General features: G+C 49.2%; 8 protein-coding genes across 8 annotated transcripts; 3 read left to right on the top strand and 5 right to left on the bottom strand.

The window, feature by feature from the left end:
* Positions 1-259: 259 nt before the first annotated feature.
* N7462_000979 (uncharacterized protein) lies at positions 260-720 on the top strand (the record flags this gene model as incomplete). The annotated part of the gene is made up of 2 exons (XM_057072705.1): positions 260-299; positions 356-720. 2 exons carry the CDS (start codon positions 260-262, stop codon positions 718-720), a joined length of 405 nt encoding a protein of 134 aa, XP_056939235.1.
* Positions 721-1091: 371 nt separating this feature from the next.
* Positions 1092-1472, bottom strand: N7462_000980 (putative short chain dehydrogenase/reductase; the record flags this gene model as incomplete). Its single annotated transcript, XM_057072706.1, has 2 exons — positions 1092-1312; positions 1367-1472. 2 exons carry the CDS (start codon positions 1470-1472, stop codon positions 1092-1094), a joined length of 327 nt encoding a protein of 108 aa, XP_056939236.1.
* A 1906-nt stretch (positions 1473-3378) lies between these two features.
* Positions 3379-5326, top strand: N7462_000981 (cycloheximide resistance protein; the record flags this gene model as incomplete). The annotated part of the gene is made up of 7 exons (XM_057072707.1): positions 3379-3622; positions 3691-4003; positions 4057-4136; positions 4184-4332; positions 4386-4794; positions 4846-5200; positions 5263-5326. The coding sequence occupies 7 exons, from the start codon at positions 3379-3381 to the stop codon at positions 5324-5326; spliced, it is 1614 nt and encodes a 537-aa protein (XP_056939237.1).
* Positions 5327-5866: 540 nt separating this feature from the next.
* On the bottom strand, positions 5867-7616 carry N7462_000982 (putative extracellular exo-polygalacturonase; the record flags this gene model as incomplete). The annotated part of the gene is made up of 8 exons (XM_057072708.1): positions 5867-5911; positions 5976-6050; positions 6100-6201; positions 6278-6466; positions 6528-6688; positions 6746-6804; positions 6863-7229; positions 7307-7616. The coding sequence occupies 8 exons, from the start codon at positions 7614-7616 to the stop codon at positions 5867-5869; spliced, it is 1308 nt and encodes a 435-aa protein (XP_056939238.1).
* Positions 7617-8497: 881 nt separating this feature from the next.
* Positions 8498-9351, bottom strand: N7462_000983 (mitochondrial pyruvate carrier family protein; the record flags this gene model as incomplete). Its single annotated transcript, XM_057072709.1, has 4 exons — positions 8498-8693; positions 8769-8905; positions 9060-9075; positions 9152-9351. The coding sequence occupies 4 exons, from the start codon at positions 9349-9351 to the stop codon at positions 8498-8500; spliced, it is 549 nt and encodes a 182-aa protein (XP_056939239.1).
* Positions 9352-9778: 427 nt separating this feature from the next.
* Positions 9779-10247, top strand: N7462_000984 (L51/S25/CI-B8 domain-containing protein; the record flags this gene model as incomplete). Its single annotated transcript, XM_057072710.1, has 3 exons — positions 9779-9864; positions 9976-10082; positions 10165-10247. 3 exons carry the CDS (start codon positions 9779-9781, stop codon positions 10245-10247), a joined length of 276 nt encoding a protein of 91 aa, XP_056939240.1.
* A 239-nt stretch (positions 10248-10486) lies between these two features.
* On the bottom strand, positions 10487-11816 carry N7462_000985 (DODA-type extradiol aromatic ring-opening family dioxygenase; the record flags this gene model as incomplete). The annotated part of the gene is made up of 4 exons (XM_057072711.1): positions 10487-10950; positions 11007-11167; positions 11232-11404; positions 11481-11816. 4 exons carry the CDS (start codon positions 11814-11816, stop codon positions 10487-10489), a joined length of 1134 nt encoding a protein of 377 aa, XP_056939241.1.
* Positions 11817-12651: 835 nt separating this feature from the next.
* On the bottom strand, positions 12652-15449 carry N7462_000986 (uncharacterized protein; the record flags this gene model as incomplete). Its single annotated transcript, XM_057072712.1, has 3 exons — positions 12652-12779; positions 12854-15070; positions 15134-15449. The coding sequence occupies 3 exons, from the start codon at positions 15447-15449 to the stop codon at positions 12652-12654; spliced, it is 2661 nt and encodes an 886-aa protein (XP_056939242.1).
* Between the last annotated feature and the right edge of the window lie 1214 nt (positions 15450-16663).

The raw sequence follows: 16663 nt of genomic DNA on the forward strand, positions 1-16663 counted from the left end.
TCATCAGCTAACTTTCAACAGAACCATCAGCATCCTCTCTCTACTGGATTGTGCCTTTTTTTTCTATCAAAATTACCCTTGCCGTCTAACTCACTCTGAAATGGAATGCGACTTTCCATGCGAAGAAGCACTTTTCAAATCAGAACATCCATATACAGATCCAAATTTCCGATTCTCTCGTAATCTAACAATATACAAAGCCTTTCAAAATCTATTTGAGCCACCTGAACCTGGTCACCACATATCTGAGAGCAACAAGATGGATCTCACTGTCATGGACATGTTTATTCTTATTCATGGTAAGAATCTCCACTCCATATACTCGTATGTTCGGCTTTGACGATGACTGCTTCAGTCTTGTTCGCTTTCATCAATACACACATGACGCTTGTCGGGTTGCTCAAGCAACAAAGCCTGGTTCTACCGCCTTCGAAACATGAAGCGAATTCAAATAAGAGCATGATTCCCGAGGACTCGATTTTGAGCTCAATACGCACGGCACTAGCCCGATGGCGTGACTATTGGGTTGCTCTAAGGAACAAAGTCTCAAATGATGAATGGGCATCTATGGGATTTTACAAGAATGGATACAACTTCTGGCTTGTATCTCAGTTGCTAATCACCAAGAAAGATGCGGTTGATGTGATAATGCAGATGGAGGTCCACTGTGAAGATAAGCTTGAGAAGTTGAAAGTGTTGCTACAAGATGAGCAAGATTAGGTACTGCAAAAGGTGGACTTTCCCGAATTAACGTGTATTAGATTCAGGAAACTTTCCTGTAAAGGGCATTCTGTATTACTTTGGTCATTTTTTTGGCGTTCACTATGGGCCGGCTAGAGGTTTTGGCGTTCACTCACCATAATCTGATATCCTCGATTCATTGCGCTCCTATTTCAGCGACTTTGCTTGGTGTTTTTTGGCCTCTTTGAATTTTGCGGGGTCTTATATATACTACTGAGAACTGTTTTTATTACCTGTGAAAGAATTTATGAAACAACAAATATCATTTTCAAATTTGAAATGAAGCCACAACAAAAATATCTTTCGACTCGAAATCCGCGTTGCTATAGGTCTGGTGTGTCTCATACTGTTCATGCATATCCAAGGTTCCAGAAATTTTCAATGTTCTTTTTGGTATCCTCGTCCACATAGGCTGGTGGTTCTGCAAATGTGATATTCTGGCCATGCAATTCTGCAACCTTGCCTGTCAGCATGTCGTCGGTTGCGAATTTTGCTACTGCGGAAGTTGCTGTTGACATTGGAGTGAGGGTCATGGACTTGAAAAGGTCAGCACTTGGGGCTATGTTCGTCTCTATTATCTGTCAATATTCCTATTATCGCATTGATTAGGATCGCAGTGACCTACCAATAACAGCTGGAGCTAGTGCATTAATTCGGATCTTGTCCGCTGCCAGGCGGCGGGCGAGTGATCTCACTAGTCCTACCACACCAGCCTTTGTAGTTGCATACATCGGGGCAATGGGAAATGGGTAAAGACCAGCGTTCGATGCAGTACAAATAATCAAGCCGTTCGACGAACATGATGGCTCAATAGCCGCATTTTTGTACATGTAGTGGGTAGCAAGATGCACGGCTAATAAAGTTTTTTTTATCCTTTAGTAAAACACGATCATGTAATCTCTCAGAGGATACTTACTATAAATGACTCCTATCAGATTGACATCCAATGTTGCTAGATTAGGCTTCGACGGTTTCTTATCGTTGTCCTCCTTTGCTGGTAACAAACTCCCTTTCTCCGTGATTCCCGCATTCGCAAAAACGATATCGATTCGACTTTGCAGCGAATAAACTTTTTCAAACGCAGCTGATTGGCTTTCCCATGAAGAGACATCGCACTCTTCAAACGAAACACTTGCCGTTGGAAACTCAGACTGGAGCTGCTGCAGAGTTTGAGTGCCCGTTGTTGGGTTAATATCCAGTATCGTAACATGAGTGTTATTTTGCGTTATAAAATGCCGAGTAATGCCCAACCCGATACCGGACGCTCCTCCTAATGTGAAGAACTGATAAACAACAGATTTCTTTTCTTTCTGATGAGGGTAAAGAGATCTTACCAGTAACGACAATACTTCTATTTTGCGGCATAATTCAGATTTGAGTATATGGCTTAGAAATTCATGTATGTGAATCAATAGCTATATTTCATTCCATGCCATTGCAATCTCGCCTGAAAAAGCCCCCTCGGTTCTTCATTTCCCGCTCTCAAACCTTCTCCACATCCAGTGGAGCTGGGGGATTTCCGACGACTATGTACTGTAGAAAAGCTTGTGGATCTCTGGTAAGAAAAGTCCGGCAATTTCTTTTATCTTAATACACCCAAAACTTTCAAATACTGAACGCTCTTTCGTTTTGTCAAACCTTATCCTTCCTCGGCCAGATCTTGTGCAAGACATCATTCTGCAACCCCGCTTTCGTCTATAACCGATAGTGCGGAATTAAGACCTCAGCAACGGGGCCATGGGATATTTTTAAAGAATCTTCTCGGAAATTTTATGGTGAAGATGGGGTTTTTTTAAGGAATGATTGAGTCCGGAGCTGCCATAGGACTGACTATCAGCGATTTCTCTTCAGAGAGACTAAAGCCACCTAATCAAGCATTCAAGCGATCACTGTTCTAGGTTCACAATAGGCTTCCATGTTCGCATCGAGGTAATATTTTAATAATACGAGGACACTGCCGAACCATTCACGTATGTACTCCTAGTTAAGTAATTACTGTAGGAAATGGTGTCCACGATTTATTTGAGGGACAAGCGGCCTCAGGGTTCATGCAGTGTGATGTGAGGCTTGGGCATACTCCAAGTTAGTACCATGACTAAAGTGCTATTCCAGATTGAACCATTAAGTCCCTTTTGGTCAACGGTAAAACAACACGATGCTAGTACAGCATAGTTAGGTCAGTAAGTCCCCGTGGGGACCCCAACTTGAAGCCATTGTGGGTTTCCCCAAGATGGGGCCGAGGGGCCCCATATTCTAGATCAGCGACAGTATGGAGTTAATGGCCTCAGTTGTGAACGTTGCTCTACTACGCTCATAAGAATGGTGGAAATATCAATGGTATCTCAGAACACCAATACAGTATAATTAAGCACCAAATGCCTGGAATCCGAGCACTATTCTATAAACAAGGACCCGTCCCCCACAAGAATGATTTCCTTACTGGTTCCAAATTGATCAACCTTTCGGTTTGCCAACAGAGACTAGCATTATTACTAGTGCCTATTTATCTAGTCCATCATTTCTGACGGGCAACCTTCTCTTCTGCTCCTTGTTCCTGGGTTGTCGTTCTCAAGTGCGGGGATTCCAGTCCTCATTTTCCAACGCCAGCTCAAGTACATCATTCAATAAGTCATCAAAATGCCACTAGGTATTCTCGATGATGATACTGTGGAGCATATTCCAGGCACTGCCCCTCTCAATGGCTTTCACGTCTCTGATGTCTATGCAGGCATAGAGCCCAGTCTTCTCAAGCACGATTCCACCGGGCAAATTGTTTTGGTTCCTCAGCCGTCAGACTCACCAAACGACCCCTATAATTGGCCTAGGGTAAAGAAAGAGCTATTCACGATCACTTATGGCTGGAGTTGTGGATGTGTTGGAGGTAATAATCTACCATACTTATTCATGAGTTGGGTTCCTCGAGGCTGATCTTTATAATCTACGAGTAAGCCGTCGGTCCACTCCTCGGTGGAGCATTCGTTCCACTTGCCAAAGAATTCGGCGTATCGCTGTCAACCTTTATTTCTGCAGTACAAGGTGGTGCAATCGTGGCTATTGCTGTTGGAAGTCTCTTGTTCAACTCTCTTGCTGTGAAATATGGCAAACGCCCAGTTTATCTTGGCACAACTGTGGGCTTAATGATCTCATGCTTTTGGGCAGCCGAAGCGAAAAGCTTCGAATCCTTCGTCGCAGCACGGGTATTCTGTGGTCTATGTATGGCGCCGATGGAGGCTTTAGTCCCAGCCTCAATAGCCGACATTTGGTATGCATATGTGCCCAGAAATCGACTCGAAATGGTTTTAATACTTTGCAAAGGTTTGTTCACGAGCGTGGACTACGTACAGCTATTTTCAACCTTGGTGTACTAGGAGGAATCAACTTAGCGGTACCGATCGGTTAGTTCACTCTCAAAATCTTTCATGTGATTCCTCTAATTTAGCAGCTGCTGCTATTATTGAATATGGATCGTATCGAATTGCGCTTCATGCCATGGGCGGTGCCTTCGGTTTATCACTGATCATGGTCATATTCTGGATGCCTGAATCCGCGTATTCGAGAGAGACCTTCAACATTGACACTGGGGACACTAATGTAAGTATTGAATTTTGACATTACTTACTTGTAGGTTTGCTAAGCTTTGCTAGATGAAGATCGAAGGGAAGGGAAGTAGTTTGGAACAACTTGAAAACTCTCCAGGTGCCGGTAATCAGCAAAACGTCACTCGGGTCTCTTGGATTGAAGAGCTATCACCATACAGCGGTTACGTGAATGGTGTCTCTTTCTGGAATACTCTCATTCGGCCATTCTATCTCTTAGCTTCGCCATCCGTCCTTTGGGCTGTCCTGCTTTTCACCACTTGTATCTCGTGGCTGGTTGGAATATCTCTCACTCTCTCTCAGATATTCTCAGCACCTCCATATAATTTCTCAGTCGTGGGTGTTGGAGCAACAAATCTGTCTTCCTTCGTTGCCTCCATTCTAGGTACACTGGCTGCAGGACCCTTGATCGATGGCTTAATCACTCGGATGTCTAGAATGAATGGCGGTGTATTTGGTATGTTTCTCAGCTATTCTTCAATTTCTGGCCTTATTAACCAATATACAGAACCCGAGTTCCGTCTTCCAATCATGGTCACGTATCTCCTGTTTACTTCGACCGGCTTCTTTGCCTGGGGGCAATCCTCGTTTGCGCAGGATCCATGGCCAGTTCCTGTCATCGTATGCCTGGGCCTGATCAACTTTGGAGTTCAGCTGGGAACAACTGGAGTCGTCACTTACGTTGTAGATTGTCACCGTGAAAAGGCTGGCGAAGCATTTGCTGCCATGAATTTCATCAAGAACCTTTTTGCGTTTGGCTTAAGCTTCTACATCAACGATTGGATTGCTAATCAGGGTGTTCGCGGCTGTTTCTTTGCCATTGGTGGCATCACCATGGGTGTCACACTTTTCACCATTCCGATGTGAGTTTATGGCTGCGATCGATGGTAGACTCAATATAAACACAATCTAATTATCTCATCAGGTATATTTTCGGAAAGCGCGCCCGGGCCTGGGTCCATCGCCACGGAATTGTTGATAGGCTGTGAAAAGCGTAAACTTTGGTCTGGCAGTAAAGAGGTGATAGAATGGCTGATAGCCCTGGTCTCTAGCCAAAGAGTCATGCAGTACTAGGAAAACCTCTCGCAAGAATCTTTTGTTCAGCCATTCTCGCCAATCTAGTCGTTGCTTCTGACAAGCTTATGTGGATTCCAGCGCTTCGCCTGTTTCTTTTTTCTTTCCCTGGTTAAACTCAGCCAAGCCTAGATGTTTGTTTGATACTCTTTCATATCCAAACTCGGTTATACTCTACCTCTTTTCAAAGAGTCTTCGTATATTTGATCCCTTGCAAAATATCAATGGATTTGGGAATTACAAAGGCCGAATTAACTCCGCTCATCTTTGCCCTGCTTATTTTCTGGTGATGTATCATCCGCCCCATCGCTTCGCTCTGAGTTCTCTTAGTGCCTGATAAGTAAATGACTACAGAGACATGAGCACTTTTCACATGTTCTCGCCGGCGAAAATTCAACGGATTGGGCAAAATTGAATTATTAAAGTCTACTTTAATAGCTGAATTAAAACATGAATCAGCTAGAAGAGGTACAATTCACATCCAACAAGCTGTCATCGACCTGTAAATCCGGCCGCATTAGTATTTCAATTATCTCATAAGATAGTAGCACATGAGAAACTTACATTTGTGCAAGTGAAGGCGTTGTCTCCAGAAGGGCTAGTGACATCGATATCGGTGGCATAGATATCGGAACAGACCTATAATAATCAGATTTTCTATCCAACTTAATTGGTTAGGAGGACTCACGTTTGGACTCGAGCAGACGATTGTTCCAACCTTCGGGTCATACTTTCCGGATGTTGTACCCTTGATGTTCGTGAAGTGGACATCAGAGATGGTCATACTGCTCTATATTTCCCAAAGAAAGAGAGATTAGTTGACTTGAGCACGTAAAATATCTCTGGACTGTTGGGAAATGACATACGGGGTATTCATTGCATAGGGTCAGATTACTCTGTCCGTAGCATTGAGTGACCTCAATCGCGTAGTCAACGTTGTCGATAGTCATCGTATCGTAGGTGATATTCTTAACGCTGCCTGAGCCACCTCCACCCTGCAAATCAGTCGATAAGGCAGAGGCAACACCAGGCCAAACCTTGATACGGGCACCGTCCTAAGTGTTCGGTCGTTAATCCATACCACTGATCCACAAACCTACTTCATTTAATACTCACAGATGCGTTGAACATGGAAATGTTATAGACCAACACGTTCTCAACATAATCAACCTCATTCTTATATTGACCCAGGGAGCCAACGGAGATACCGTGAGAGCCGTTGCAGTGAAGGTTCTGCACAATAATGTTTGTACTATTGGGCTTGAAGGACACACAGTCTTTTGATATGTCAGTTCCTGAAAACAACAATTGATATTCGGATTCGAGACACCTACCATCACCATTGTTGATCACCGAGTCCTGGATAACAATGTTGTTTGAACGATAGACGTCCCTAATACAATTTTTTTGTGTCAAAAAATTGATATCAACTCAATCATTAAAACGCTTACCATCCATCAGTATTCTTCGCGGTATTCTTGCTCTTGCTGTACCCCGAGATATCAATGCCCTCGAAGAGCACGTTCGAGGAATTGGCCACAAAGTGGTACCATTGAGGCGAGTATCGCAGGTTCAATGGCCCGATGGTACCACCATTGAGTCCGATAATGCCCATCAGAATGGGGCGCAGAATGAGAGCATCTGAAGCGTACAAGTCATACCAAACTTGTCCATTGCCATTGATTGTGCCACCACCGTAAACATTGACATCTTCGCCACCAAGCTGGAAGAAGGTCGTCGCGTTCTGGTAGGTCTGGTAGAAGGCATTTGCCTGCCAGTAGTCGGTGTCATTCGTGAACTGCACAGTACCCAGGATCTCTGTCACAGATCGGGTCAGTGAATTTCATGCGTAGCATGGCGATTCCAGGCCACCTTCCTAAGTTTGAGATACGTACCAAGATCTATATGCTTAAGGAATGTCATGTCTAGAGCAGTGCCGATAGTGTATGTCTTGTCGGCATCAAATACAACTTTTCCACCATTGTTACATTTCTTCAGCGACGAAAGAATGTAGGCTGAGTCGTCCTTGCCATTTCCATGGCTAGGGACATGGCAAGTCTTGGTTCGAGCCTGGCTAGCAGGAAGAGGCTTGAAAGGTTGGTGCGGATGGCAGGCATCAGTTCGGGAGTACGATTTGCCTGAAGCTGCAACGCTAAGTGGCAGGAGTAGGCCAATGGCCTGTGTCAGGACAATTGACACCTTCATTTTGGCTAGCGATCAAGGCAATGCTCAAGATATATAGCTTGCGCGCTGTGAAGTGAAAGGATCGGCGGAGCTACGACGTGCGACTACGGAGTCTTTATATGCTCCCTATTCGAACGCTGGAGGTGGGGAAGGACTAATTACATCGCTTTGCGCAATGTGCTCAACATGCGACGACGCTAAGCAATAGAGGGCGTTGTGGACTTGGTGGGGTAAACTCTGCGCGCTCTTCGTCCGGGGAAACGGCATCGTGAGCTGTGGGGAAGCTGAAGGGTGAAGCCGACATCAACAGTGAACTGGCGCGTCGCTAGTGAGTATTTCGGAGATTGAAACTCGAGATTCCGTCGAGGCGGTGATGGTGAGAGTTTGATAGGAGGAAGATCCAGAGTGTATTTCACCGATTGGGAGGAAAATCCCGGGGAAGCCGACCGGGGGTCTGTGGGTATTGCTTCGACTTAATTTCTTGACTGGGGGAACTGGTTCACATATGTAGTGACGCGCTACTATATTGCAGTCAGATGCTTTTGGCAGTGTCTATGCCTTGCCATCATAGGTCAAACACCATTCGTGTCCAAGTACTCGATGCTGACGCATCTCCGATTCTCTACAGCCCTAATGCCCTCTCGGTACGATGAACATCTCAGCAGATCAATTAGAAAAACGAAAAATCACCTTGCCATGTTTATATATACAGCGGGTCTCGGTAGACACAAATATCAGCAAAACGGAATAAATCTTTGATGATCTCGTGGAGTAATGCTCCGTCCGAGATAGATCCCAGGGCCGGTCAAATTGAGGCCTTTCTAAATACCACTCTACTTGCGACCTGTCCGACTTTTCGTATCCCCGCATTGTCATCTATAAAGATGAAGTTCCGTCTACATTTAAACCGACTTCTCACCGACGGCCTTCACGGCATCTTCGGCCTTGTGAGCGACGGCCTTCACGGAGTCGGCGGCCTCGTGCTCAAGCTCTTGGGCAGCTTCGACAGTAGAACCCTGCTGGCTGCGCTGCCACATGAAGATACGCGACACCTGAACAACACCAACGCAGCCAAGGAAGAAGTTAACGGCAGCGAGGCTAGAGGGACGAAGGTTTTGGTTAGCAAGAGCGATGCCTATCAAAATAGAGGCGAAAGGGAATCTCTAGACGCACAGAACATTACGGGGCTTGATGATCAAGCACCAGCGAGTCCAGATGGCGCCGGTGGCCATCAAGGCACAGTTCTGAGTGAGCGACAGCTTCTCAGCAGGACGGTTGAAGTCGGAGATACCGGCGATGACCAAAGCCCACTATCAAAAGAAAAGCATGTCAGCCACAACACTTTCAGTCGACTCCCAGGCGAATTCCCTCGTCATTCTCCATGATTGATCAATTGTCGCAAGGACGCAAACGAGGACTGTAGCTTATCAAGTCTGAGGTGGATCGAGTCATAGTGGTTCGTACCTTCATAACGGGGGCCCTGTAGCACACGCGGTTAGCTTTACCTTGGAAATCACGAAGGACCTTAAGAGAAGTAGATCTAGGGCGTGACATACCAAAAGTGCACAGTCTTCACGCCAACGGGGCTGTTCCACATCCGCTGGAAAGCGCTCTGCTGCTCTGCGGCACCAGCACCGGCCTCGGAGCTCTGGAAGCGGAAACCCTGGGCACCCGGCCGGCGGAATGGCGCAGAGGCATTGCGGAACGCAAAACGAGCGTTGTTGAGAAAGCGGAATCCCACGCGAGACGACGACATGGTAACAGGTGTGGTCGAGGACTGCGACTGGACGGAGTTGTGACGGAAGAAAGGTTGGGGTTTCGAGGGAAGAAGGGCGGGATCGGCCGTTGATCGGGGCGAGTGAGTTTTCCGTCGGGCACGCCACAGAGAAGCACCACCACAACCAGAAGTCAATTCACACGAGAAATCGGTCTGAAATACAGCTTTCAGGCCCTTATAAATCAATTGAGACCCTTTCGAGTCTCTCTGGTCGCATCGCTGGCGGTGCTTTCCGGATGATGTAAGCAATATACGCTAGTCTGTTCCTGGACTAGCGGCTGTCTCTCTTTGCTGAGCGAATCACCGCCGTCGTGAATAATGCACCTCCGGCTTCATCTCGACTACGATACCCCTCGGCCTTGCTTTCCCTCTCCTCTCTTTTCCCCCTACCTCACTGCCATCCGCCATGTCGGGCAAGTACGTCTTCACCAAGGGCCTCAAGGAGCTCCGCTTCCTCTTCTGCCAGACCTCAGAGCAGAGCGCTGCCACCCGGTATGTTGACCGTCAACCAAAAACCTCCAGACACTCCCGTGCCTTGAGTTCGCGAGTTCGCTTCTCAATACTCTAAGGCCCCGTTGACTAACGCAATTGATGTCTCTCTAGATCCTTCCTCAACCGCGCCTACCCGACCATGAAGAAGCACAACCCGCACACTCCCATCATGATGCGCGAGGCTTCGGGTACCCAGCCGCGAGTCTTTGCCAGATACGGTACGACCTTACTACCCGCAGCATTCATAACAATCAATTGGCAAAGTACAATGTCACTAATGTATTTCTGGATGCACCATAGAGCTCGGAAAGGAGAAGCAAGAGACGCTGTCCGGTATGCATCCCCCGCATGGTGATGACTCGACCCGAAATTCCATCCGCTAACTTTGCAACAGGCCTGTCGGACTCGCAGATTGAGGAGCGCATCACCAACCTGGTTAAGCAGTCTTCATAACGAATTCCCCTTTCGCCTTCTCTACTGTCCCGCTTGTTCCTATCGCACGTTTCTCCCCATTACAAGTCCTATGTACCTATAAATGAAATCGAGACCCTCAAAATCGGACGATTATTCACCCATACCCAATGGGATTCCTTATATTTACACTTTTTTTCCAACTGTGCTACTATAGCGAACTAGAATTATTGGACAGGTCTCCGAACCGATACTGCGCCCAGCTCATGCTACCTTCCTTCAAGGTCCAGAGCCGCTTTCCCAGATCTACCCCAGCAGCTCCGGCGCCAATATGGATGGGAAGCAAGTGGTCGAAGGTCGGGTGGGCCTGGCGAGCATCTGGCCGCTTCAAGAGATCAGCCATTGCTTTTTCTCGCTCGGCAGGCAACTTGGTCACTGCTTCTTTCAGGGCTTCGTCAAAGCTAACTGTGTACGGCATCGGGCGCGAATTGCCGAACGAAAACCGCAAATCACGCAGATTGTGCACCGCCATTCCAGAAACAATAATCAAGATGTTCTCCTCGCGCAGTTTCGCGACCGCCTGGCCCAGCCGATAGTGCTGTTCCGGATCCTCCGTGTTGAAAAGGGAGACCTGCACAACGGGGACATTCAAGGGGTTCGACTCAGGCTCGAAGGCTGTATGAAACTATCAGCTGCGGTTTGGATGCAACTTTCGCTTTCGGGCAACATACCGCACTTGAAGCTTGCCCAAACTCCGTGGTCAAGACCGCGCTTTACGCCCTGTGCCTCAATGCCTGTTGCCTTCAACGCATCAAGCACTTTATGCGCCACTTCCTTGCTGCCCACATTGGGATATTTCTCCTTGTAGTAGTGATCAGGGAAGCCGTAGAAGCTGCCGTTGACTCGATTAGCGGATTCTCAGATCAAGGAACTTGCTCTTTTTTTTCTGCACGTACTCGTAAATCAAATCGGTCATCTCGGCTGTGTTGACATAGATGGTATCCCGGCCACCCTGCCAATGCGCAGAGAACACGACCACAGCACGTGGCTTAACCTTGGTTGTAATCTCGCGCCCGATCTCGCCTAACTTCCTATACGCTGGATGCTCCGTGTCATACATGACGTTCGGCTAGGAAGTAGATTAGCGCATTTCAACCCAGAGGGACGCACTTCTCCCCGCGCCAAAAATAAGAAACAAAGCTTACCCCGCCATGGCTGAGGAAATACACAGGCGTCTTCATATTGGCGCTAGGCAGATCTCCCAGTTCAGAGCTAATGCTTGCCTTCGCAGTACTCGCCGTGGCGATAGATGCCGACGCAGAGAGTGGTGCACCAGCGGAGCGAGCGGCGCGTGACGAGGCGCCGAAAAACCGTCGGAAGGGTGACAGATTGGCTGTGTCACGCCAAAAAAGGGCGATTAGGACGGCTGTCACGATAGAGAGCAAAGACAGAATGATCAGCTTTGGGTTGCTGGTCGGTAGGTGCTTTGATCCGGATATATGATGCTGATGTTGGGTGTCCTGGCTCGCTTCGGAAGACATATATACCTTCGAAATTAGGAGACGACAATGGCAGCTGACAGTCGGAAGGACTCGAAACCTTGGGAGGTTGGGTGTAATGTACGTCGGCCCCGATGCGATATCAAGTCTCTACCAGGCCTGCTACTGCAAATCGCGTAATAATCAATTATTCAGAATCGCCGTTGGAAATGTAAATCCGCGTCGGATGTACGGGGTGCCGATTGCATAAGCCGATCGGATGAGGGTGTGTCAGCGCGGAATGGACCCGCACCGCAGCGCTCGGATGCCAGTGGAATATTGGAATCTATTACAGACAGCTTGGGTTCAGAGTCTTCTCTCGGACACTAATGTGTAGATAGTACGACAGTAACGACATATACACTAACAACTCTTGAGAGAAATCTTTCAGCAGTTCTAGTGAACAATTCTATCAAATGCAAATGCAGCTAGGCCTAGCTCCAGGGTATTCGCGCCCCAAGTTATCGTTATCCCGTACCAGTCATGACTTAATTTCCGCCGCTAGGGAAAGGAGGAAATGCACAGCGCACAGCACCCGCGAATTGTCATCATCAAAAAGCAACAAGAAAGGAAGAAAGAATAAAGGGGTGAAAATGTAACCCAAATCAACTCGTGTAACAGGAGGGGGAATTGTACAGTCCAAACCTGAAATGAGAAGCCCTGGCCAGCACTTTTCATCTGTGCTGGCCAGGGAAAAACAACACATCAAGCGCCGGGGTTCATTAGGAAGATACAGGTATGCAGTAGGGCCCAGTGAAATGCAATGGACTGCAAACAAAAAGAAAAAAAAAATAGAAAACGTTGGGTTTCCACCATAGAGCCAGCCATAAAAACGAGATTACATGACCACGCAATCTCCATCACTCTGTTTGTTAACCGCAGAGCGTGAGAGTCGAGTCTTTTGCATACGGCTGCCACCTTTCTTGAGATCCTCAAGACGCTCCCGAGCCTTGGGGAATCCTTGCGCTGGAAGAGAAAGACAAGTTAGTGACGGTGCACATGATGTACGAGAGTACGATTGCGGTTAGATAAAGGCTTACCTGCTGCACGCCAGTACCATCGTTTGGCATCATCCAGATTGGCAGTGACGCCAATTCCAACCTCAGTGAAGTATCCCATGGCGTACTCTGCCTTGGAGAGACCAGCAGTTGCGGCCTTTCGGGCCCACAAGTAAGCCTCGGTGTCATTCTGCTGCAGGATACCATCTGATCCAGTCAGGTACCAACCGCTGAGCGCAAGCTCACTCTGATGCTCGCCCTGGGCGGCCGCACGAGTGTACCAGATGATACTCATACGGTTATCGACAGGACATCCCATCAGACCATATTCGTAAGCCGTGCCGAGGCGAAACTGAGAGAATTTGTAGCCCAAATCAGCAGCCTGATGGAAGAGCTGGGAGGCATATTGCTCGTCGCGGACAATGATGTCGTTGCCACTAGCATTCTGATACATCAGCGCCAACTCATGGAGCGCATGAGGGTTCTCCTCATCGGCACGCTCTGCTGCACGTTTCAGCCACGAAACTCCCTCACGCGGGCTACGGGCTTGCCCAAGTAGACCCTTGAGATTGATCATGCCCATCTTGTACATAGCCGGCGTGTCACCCAGAGCCGCAGCACGCTTGTACCATTGCACAGCTTTGAACGGATCTCGTTTGGTACCGCCGCCTTCCTCGGCGCCGATCTCGCAACACACTGCCACACGGTATGCAGACTGTGCGTGACCTTGCTTTGCGGCGGAGTGGTACAGGGAAAATGCTTCCTTCGCATCTGTCTCCAATCCCAGAAGACCTTCGCCATAGCAATCGGCGAGGTAGAATTGTGCGTCTGCATTGCCAGCCGAGACAAGTTTCTTCACGATCTTGTATGCATCCATGACGTACTTTTCTTTGGCCTTGGCCTTTGTTTTCGGGTCGAGCCGACTATTGTCAACCACGAGGACGGTCGCTGCTTCAACCAACTTCTTGGCGAGGAGGAGCTGTGTCTTCTGGTCGGAGGGGTTACCTCTCGCTTTCTGCTGTAATTGCTGCAATTCTTCATGTGTGACTGGCTTCGGGCCCGTTGGCTCATTGGGCATCGGCTGCGGTGCAGCTTGCGCCGGAGTCGGGGCAGAGGCAGGAGCTGCAACCTGGGTAGCATTATATTGGCGAACCGGGACTGGCTTTTGATCAAGCCCAGGGCGGAAAGGCGCTGGATGGGATGGAAGAGCATCGGGGTTCTGTTGAGGTTCTAGGATCTCAGGTTGGTCGTGAGGAAAACCGACAGGGTTGGGAGGATATGCAACATGGCCATTTGAAGGATAGTTGTGCATGTCTTCATAGCCATTCTGATATCCGCCTCCATTAGGCGGGTACATCGCAGGAATCGGTGGGGCCTCTCCTGGAATATCAAACTGAAAGCCGGCATTTTCAAACTGATTGACAGGAGCATCCGCGCCGCGGAGATCAGGCTGAGATCGAGAGCGAGGAGCTCCTTGGCTTGACTCTGGAGTATATGCTGCATACTGGCCTCCTGCGGGAGAGGTAGGAGTAGTTGGGGTTTGAAGTACTGGCTTTGGAGGAGTGTCGAGTCCCATCTCATCCATCGGCCCAGTAGTTGCTGAGGGCATCGCGTCAAAATTGGGCATATCGGGCTCATCATCGGCCGACTCTTTATCATGTTCTTTGTCGTAATAGCTGTCCAGAAATTCCTTAGGCGCATATGAAATCCGGTTTGCTGGATCGTTCGGGATCATTAATCCCATGTCCATGTCATTTACGGGCCGACGTGGAGGTCGCATTCCACCCGCGGTGTTCGGACGGGTTGGCATTTCGCCCATGTAGCCACTTGCATAGTCCTGTTCTTGATAGGTTGCCTGACCAGGGTACATTGTGGGGGGGTTCAGCGGCATGGTCGCGCTTCGACCTGGTCCGCCCATGGGGGGGCCATTGGGATCCGTGTAGGCACGATCAGGCCTTCCAGAGCTGGGAGCTCGAGTTGGACCAGGATAATAACCCCCACGGCCTCTACCAGGAGGGGGTCCTCGCTGGGGCGGTGGGCGCATGTCCGGACGACGTCCATTGGAATTGGATGTGTGAGGTCGAGGCGGGGGTCCTCTGCCATTAATATCCATCGCTGCCATACCTCTGTCTAGACCTCGGGGGTCTCCTCGAGGGTCTCCTCGAGGGGCAGGGCCCCGTCGGTCTCTCGGGTCTCTGGGGTCTCTACCGGGAGGCACCGAAGGAAATGGGCCATCAAACCCAGGGGGGCGACCGCCCGCTGGAACGTTGTTAGTGTCAATTATGTTCGCCTCCCCAAAATTCAGTCGGTCGGAGCACATACGAGTTCTTGAGCGACTTTGTCCGGGTGGCGGGCGCCGAGGATCTAACCCTCCCGGGCCAGGTCCAGGCGGCGAGCGCATCGAGCGAGGTTGTTTCGACGAGCCATATGGCTGGGGACCAGAGGAACTAGACTGGTAACTGTATGTGGGGTCTTCGTATCCTTCTCCTCCTCCATCAGGGTAGCCATAGCCTCCGTTTCCATGTGTATCTCCATAGTCAGCGTCTGGCGCATACCGAGGGCCCGCTGACGGCGACGTGGGACTGTTGTATTGCCTCATGGGAGGTGGCCGCTGAGCAGGCCTCTGGGAGTAGGCCATCGTGGTCGCTCAGGAACAAGAGGTGTCGCGAGAGTCGACCAGGGGGGTAGGATGGGGATTTGTGATGGCGCAAGTCGGGTCGCATGCAAGGAGGGCCTTAGTCGTGGTCAGCGCACAATTCGTCTCCGCACGGGAGAGTCCACGTGCCCGAAGCACGACGAAAGACAACTTACCCAGAATACACCTCCTTGAACAAGATCGGTTGCGCGCGCCAAATTGCAGACAGCGCGGGGAGGAAGGAAAGGGACGATATCAGGTTGATTAGGGTGATTAGGTTGAGGGGGTGGGCGGTCGGGGGAAGTTGACGCTCTTTTAATTTACCCTAAAAGCACTAACGCGATCCCAAGGCCTACGAAGGACCCAAAAAGACCCAAACGAGACCCCACCAGGGACTTGCCGTCATCAACGGGATTTCGGGGAGCTTGGGCTGCTCGGAATTCTAGGCAATTCTTCCGGTTCGGTTCTCCGTTCTCCAAGACAATTGCTCTGCTGTCTCATCTCACCACTTCCGAGATGTCCGTTATCTGACCCAACAGGCGTCCTCAAAGCGCGCGGTTATATGAGCGTAATCGTATCGGAGTGCCTGACGATCCTGGGGGAGGACGGCCCCTTACTAGGCGCTTTTGCAGAAATGGGGCCGACGCAAGCCCGTCACTTTACCGGTCCAAACGACAATCATTGTGGCTAGCAGCAACGAGATCCTGTACAAAGCCATGAAGTTCATGAATGGAACGTTCTCCCTCCCTCTGTCCGGTCATCGAGGACATGATACAAATTCAGAGGACGCCTCGGTCATTCAATGCTGTTGAATGAGCCTCCCACCCATCTCCACGTCCCGATGACTTTTACGTTTTCTTAGCGGTCGGTCCCCACCCTTCACGCTGGGTCCCAATGGATTCCATGGATCCCTAGAAATTCCATGGCCCTGGAGATTGTCGTTCCTTTCCTTATTGTTTGGTTTCTCTCTGCCCAACTGGTCCCGTTGGGCCCTTCGGAGAACCACAGTGGTCAAACGAGGAAATTACATGCTAATCCGATCCAAGGGATGACTAACAAAGGGCCTCCCGTTTCCCTCACATCCAAAACAGAGTCAGCAATGAGGACGAGATGTCCAAAATTGAACCCCCTCAATGCATTCCCATGGACGAGGCCATCAATGAAACAGGGACATAGAGACCGACGTCACATGGTCTTGGTTTCCGGGGTGGAGACGT

The sequence above is a fragment of the Penicillium macrosclerotiorum genome (genome assembly GCF_028827735.1).
Source record: "Penicillium macrosclerotiorum strain IBT 26536 chromosome Unknown utg000001l_segment0_segment0, whole genome shotgun sequence".
NCBI classification, from domain to species: domain Eukaryota; kingdom Fungi; phylum Ascomycota; class Eurotiomycetes; order Eurotiales; family Aspergillaceae; genus Penicillium; species Penicillium macrosclerotiorum.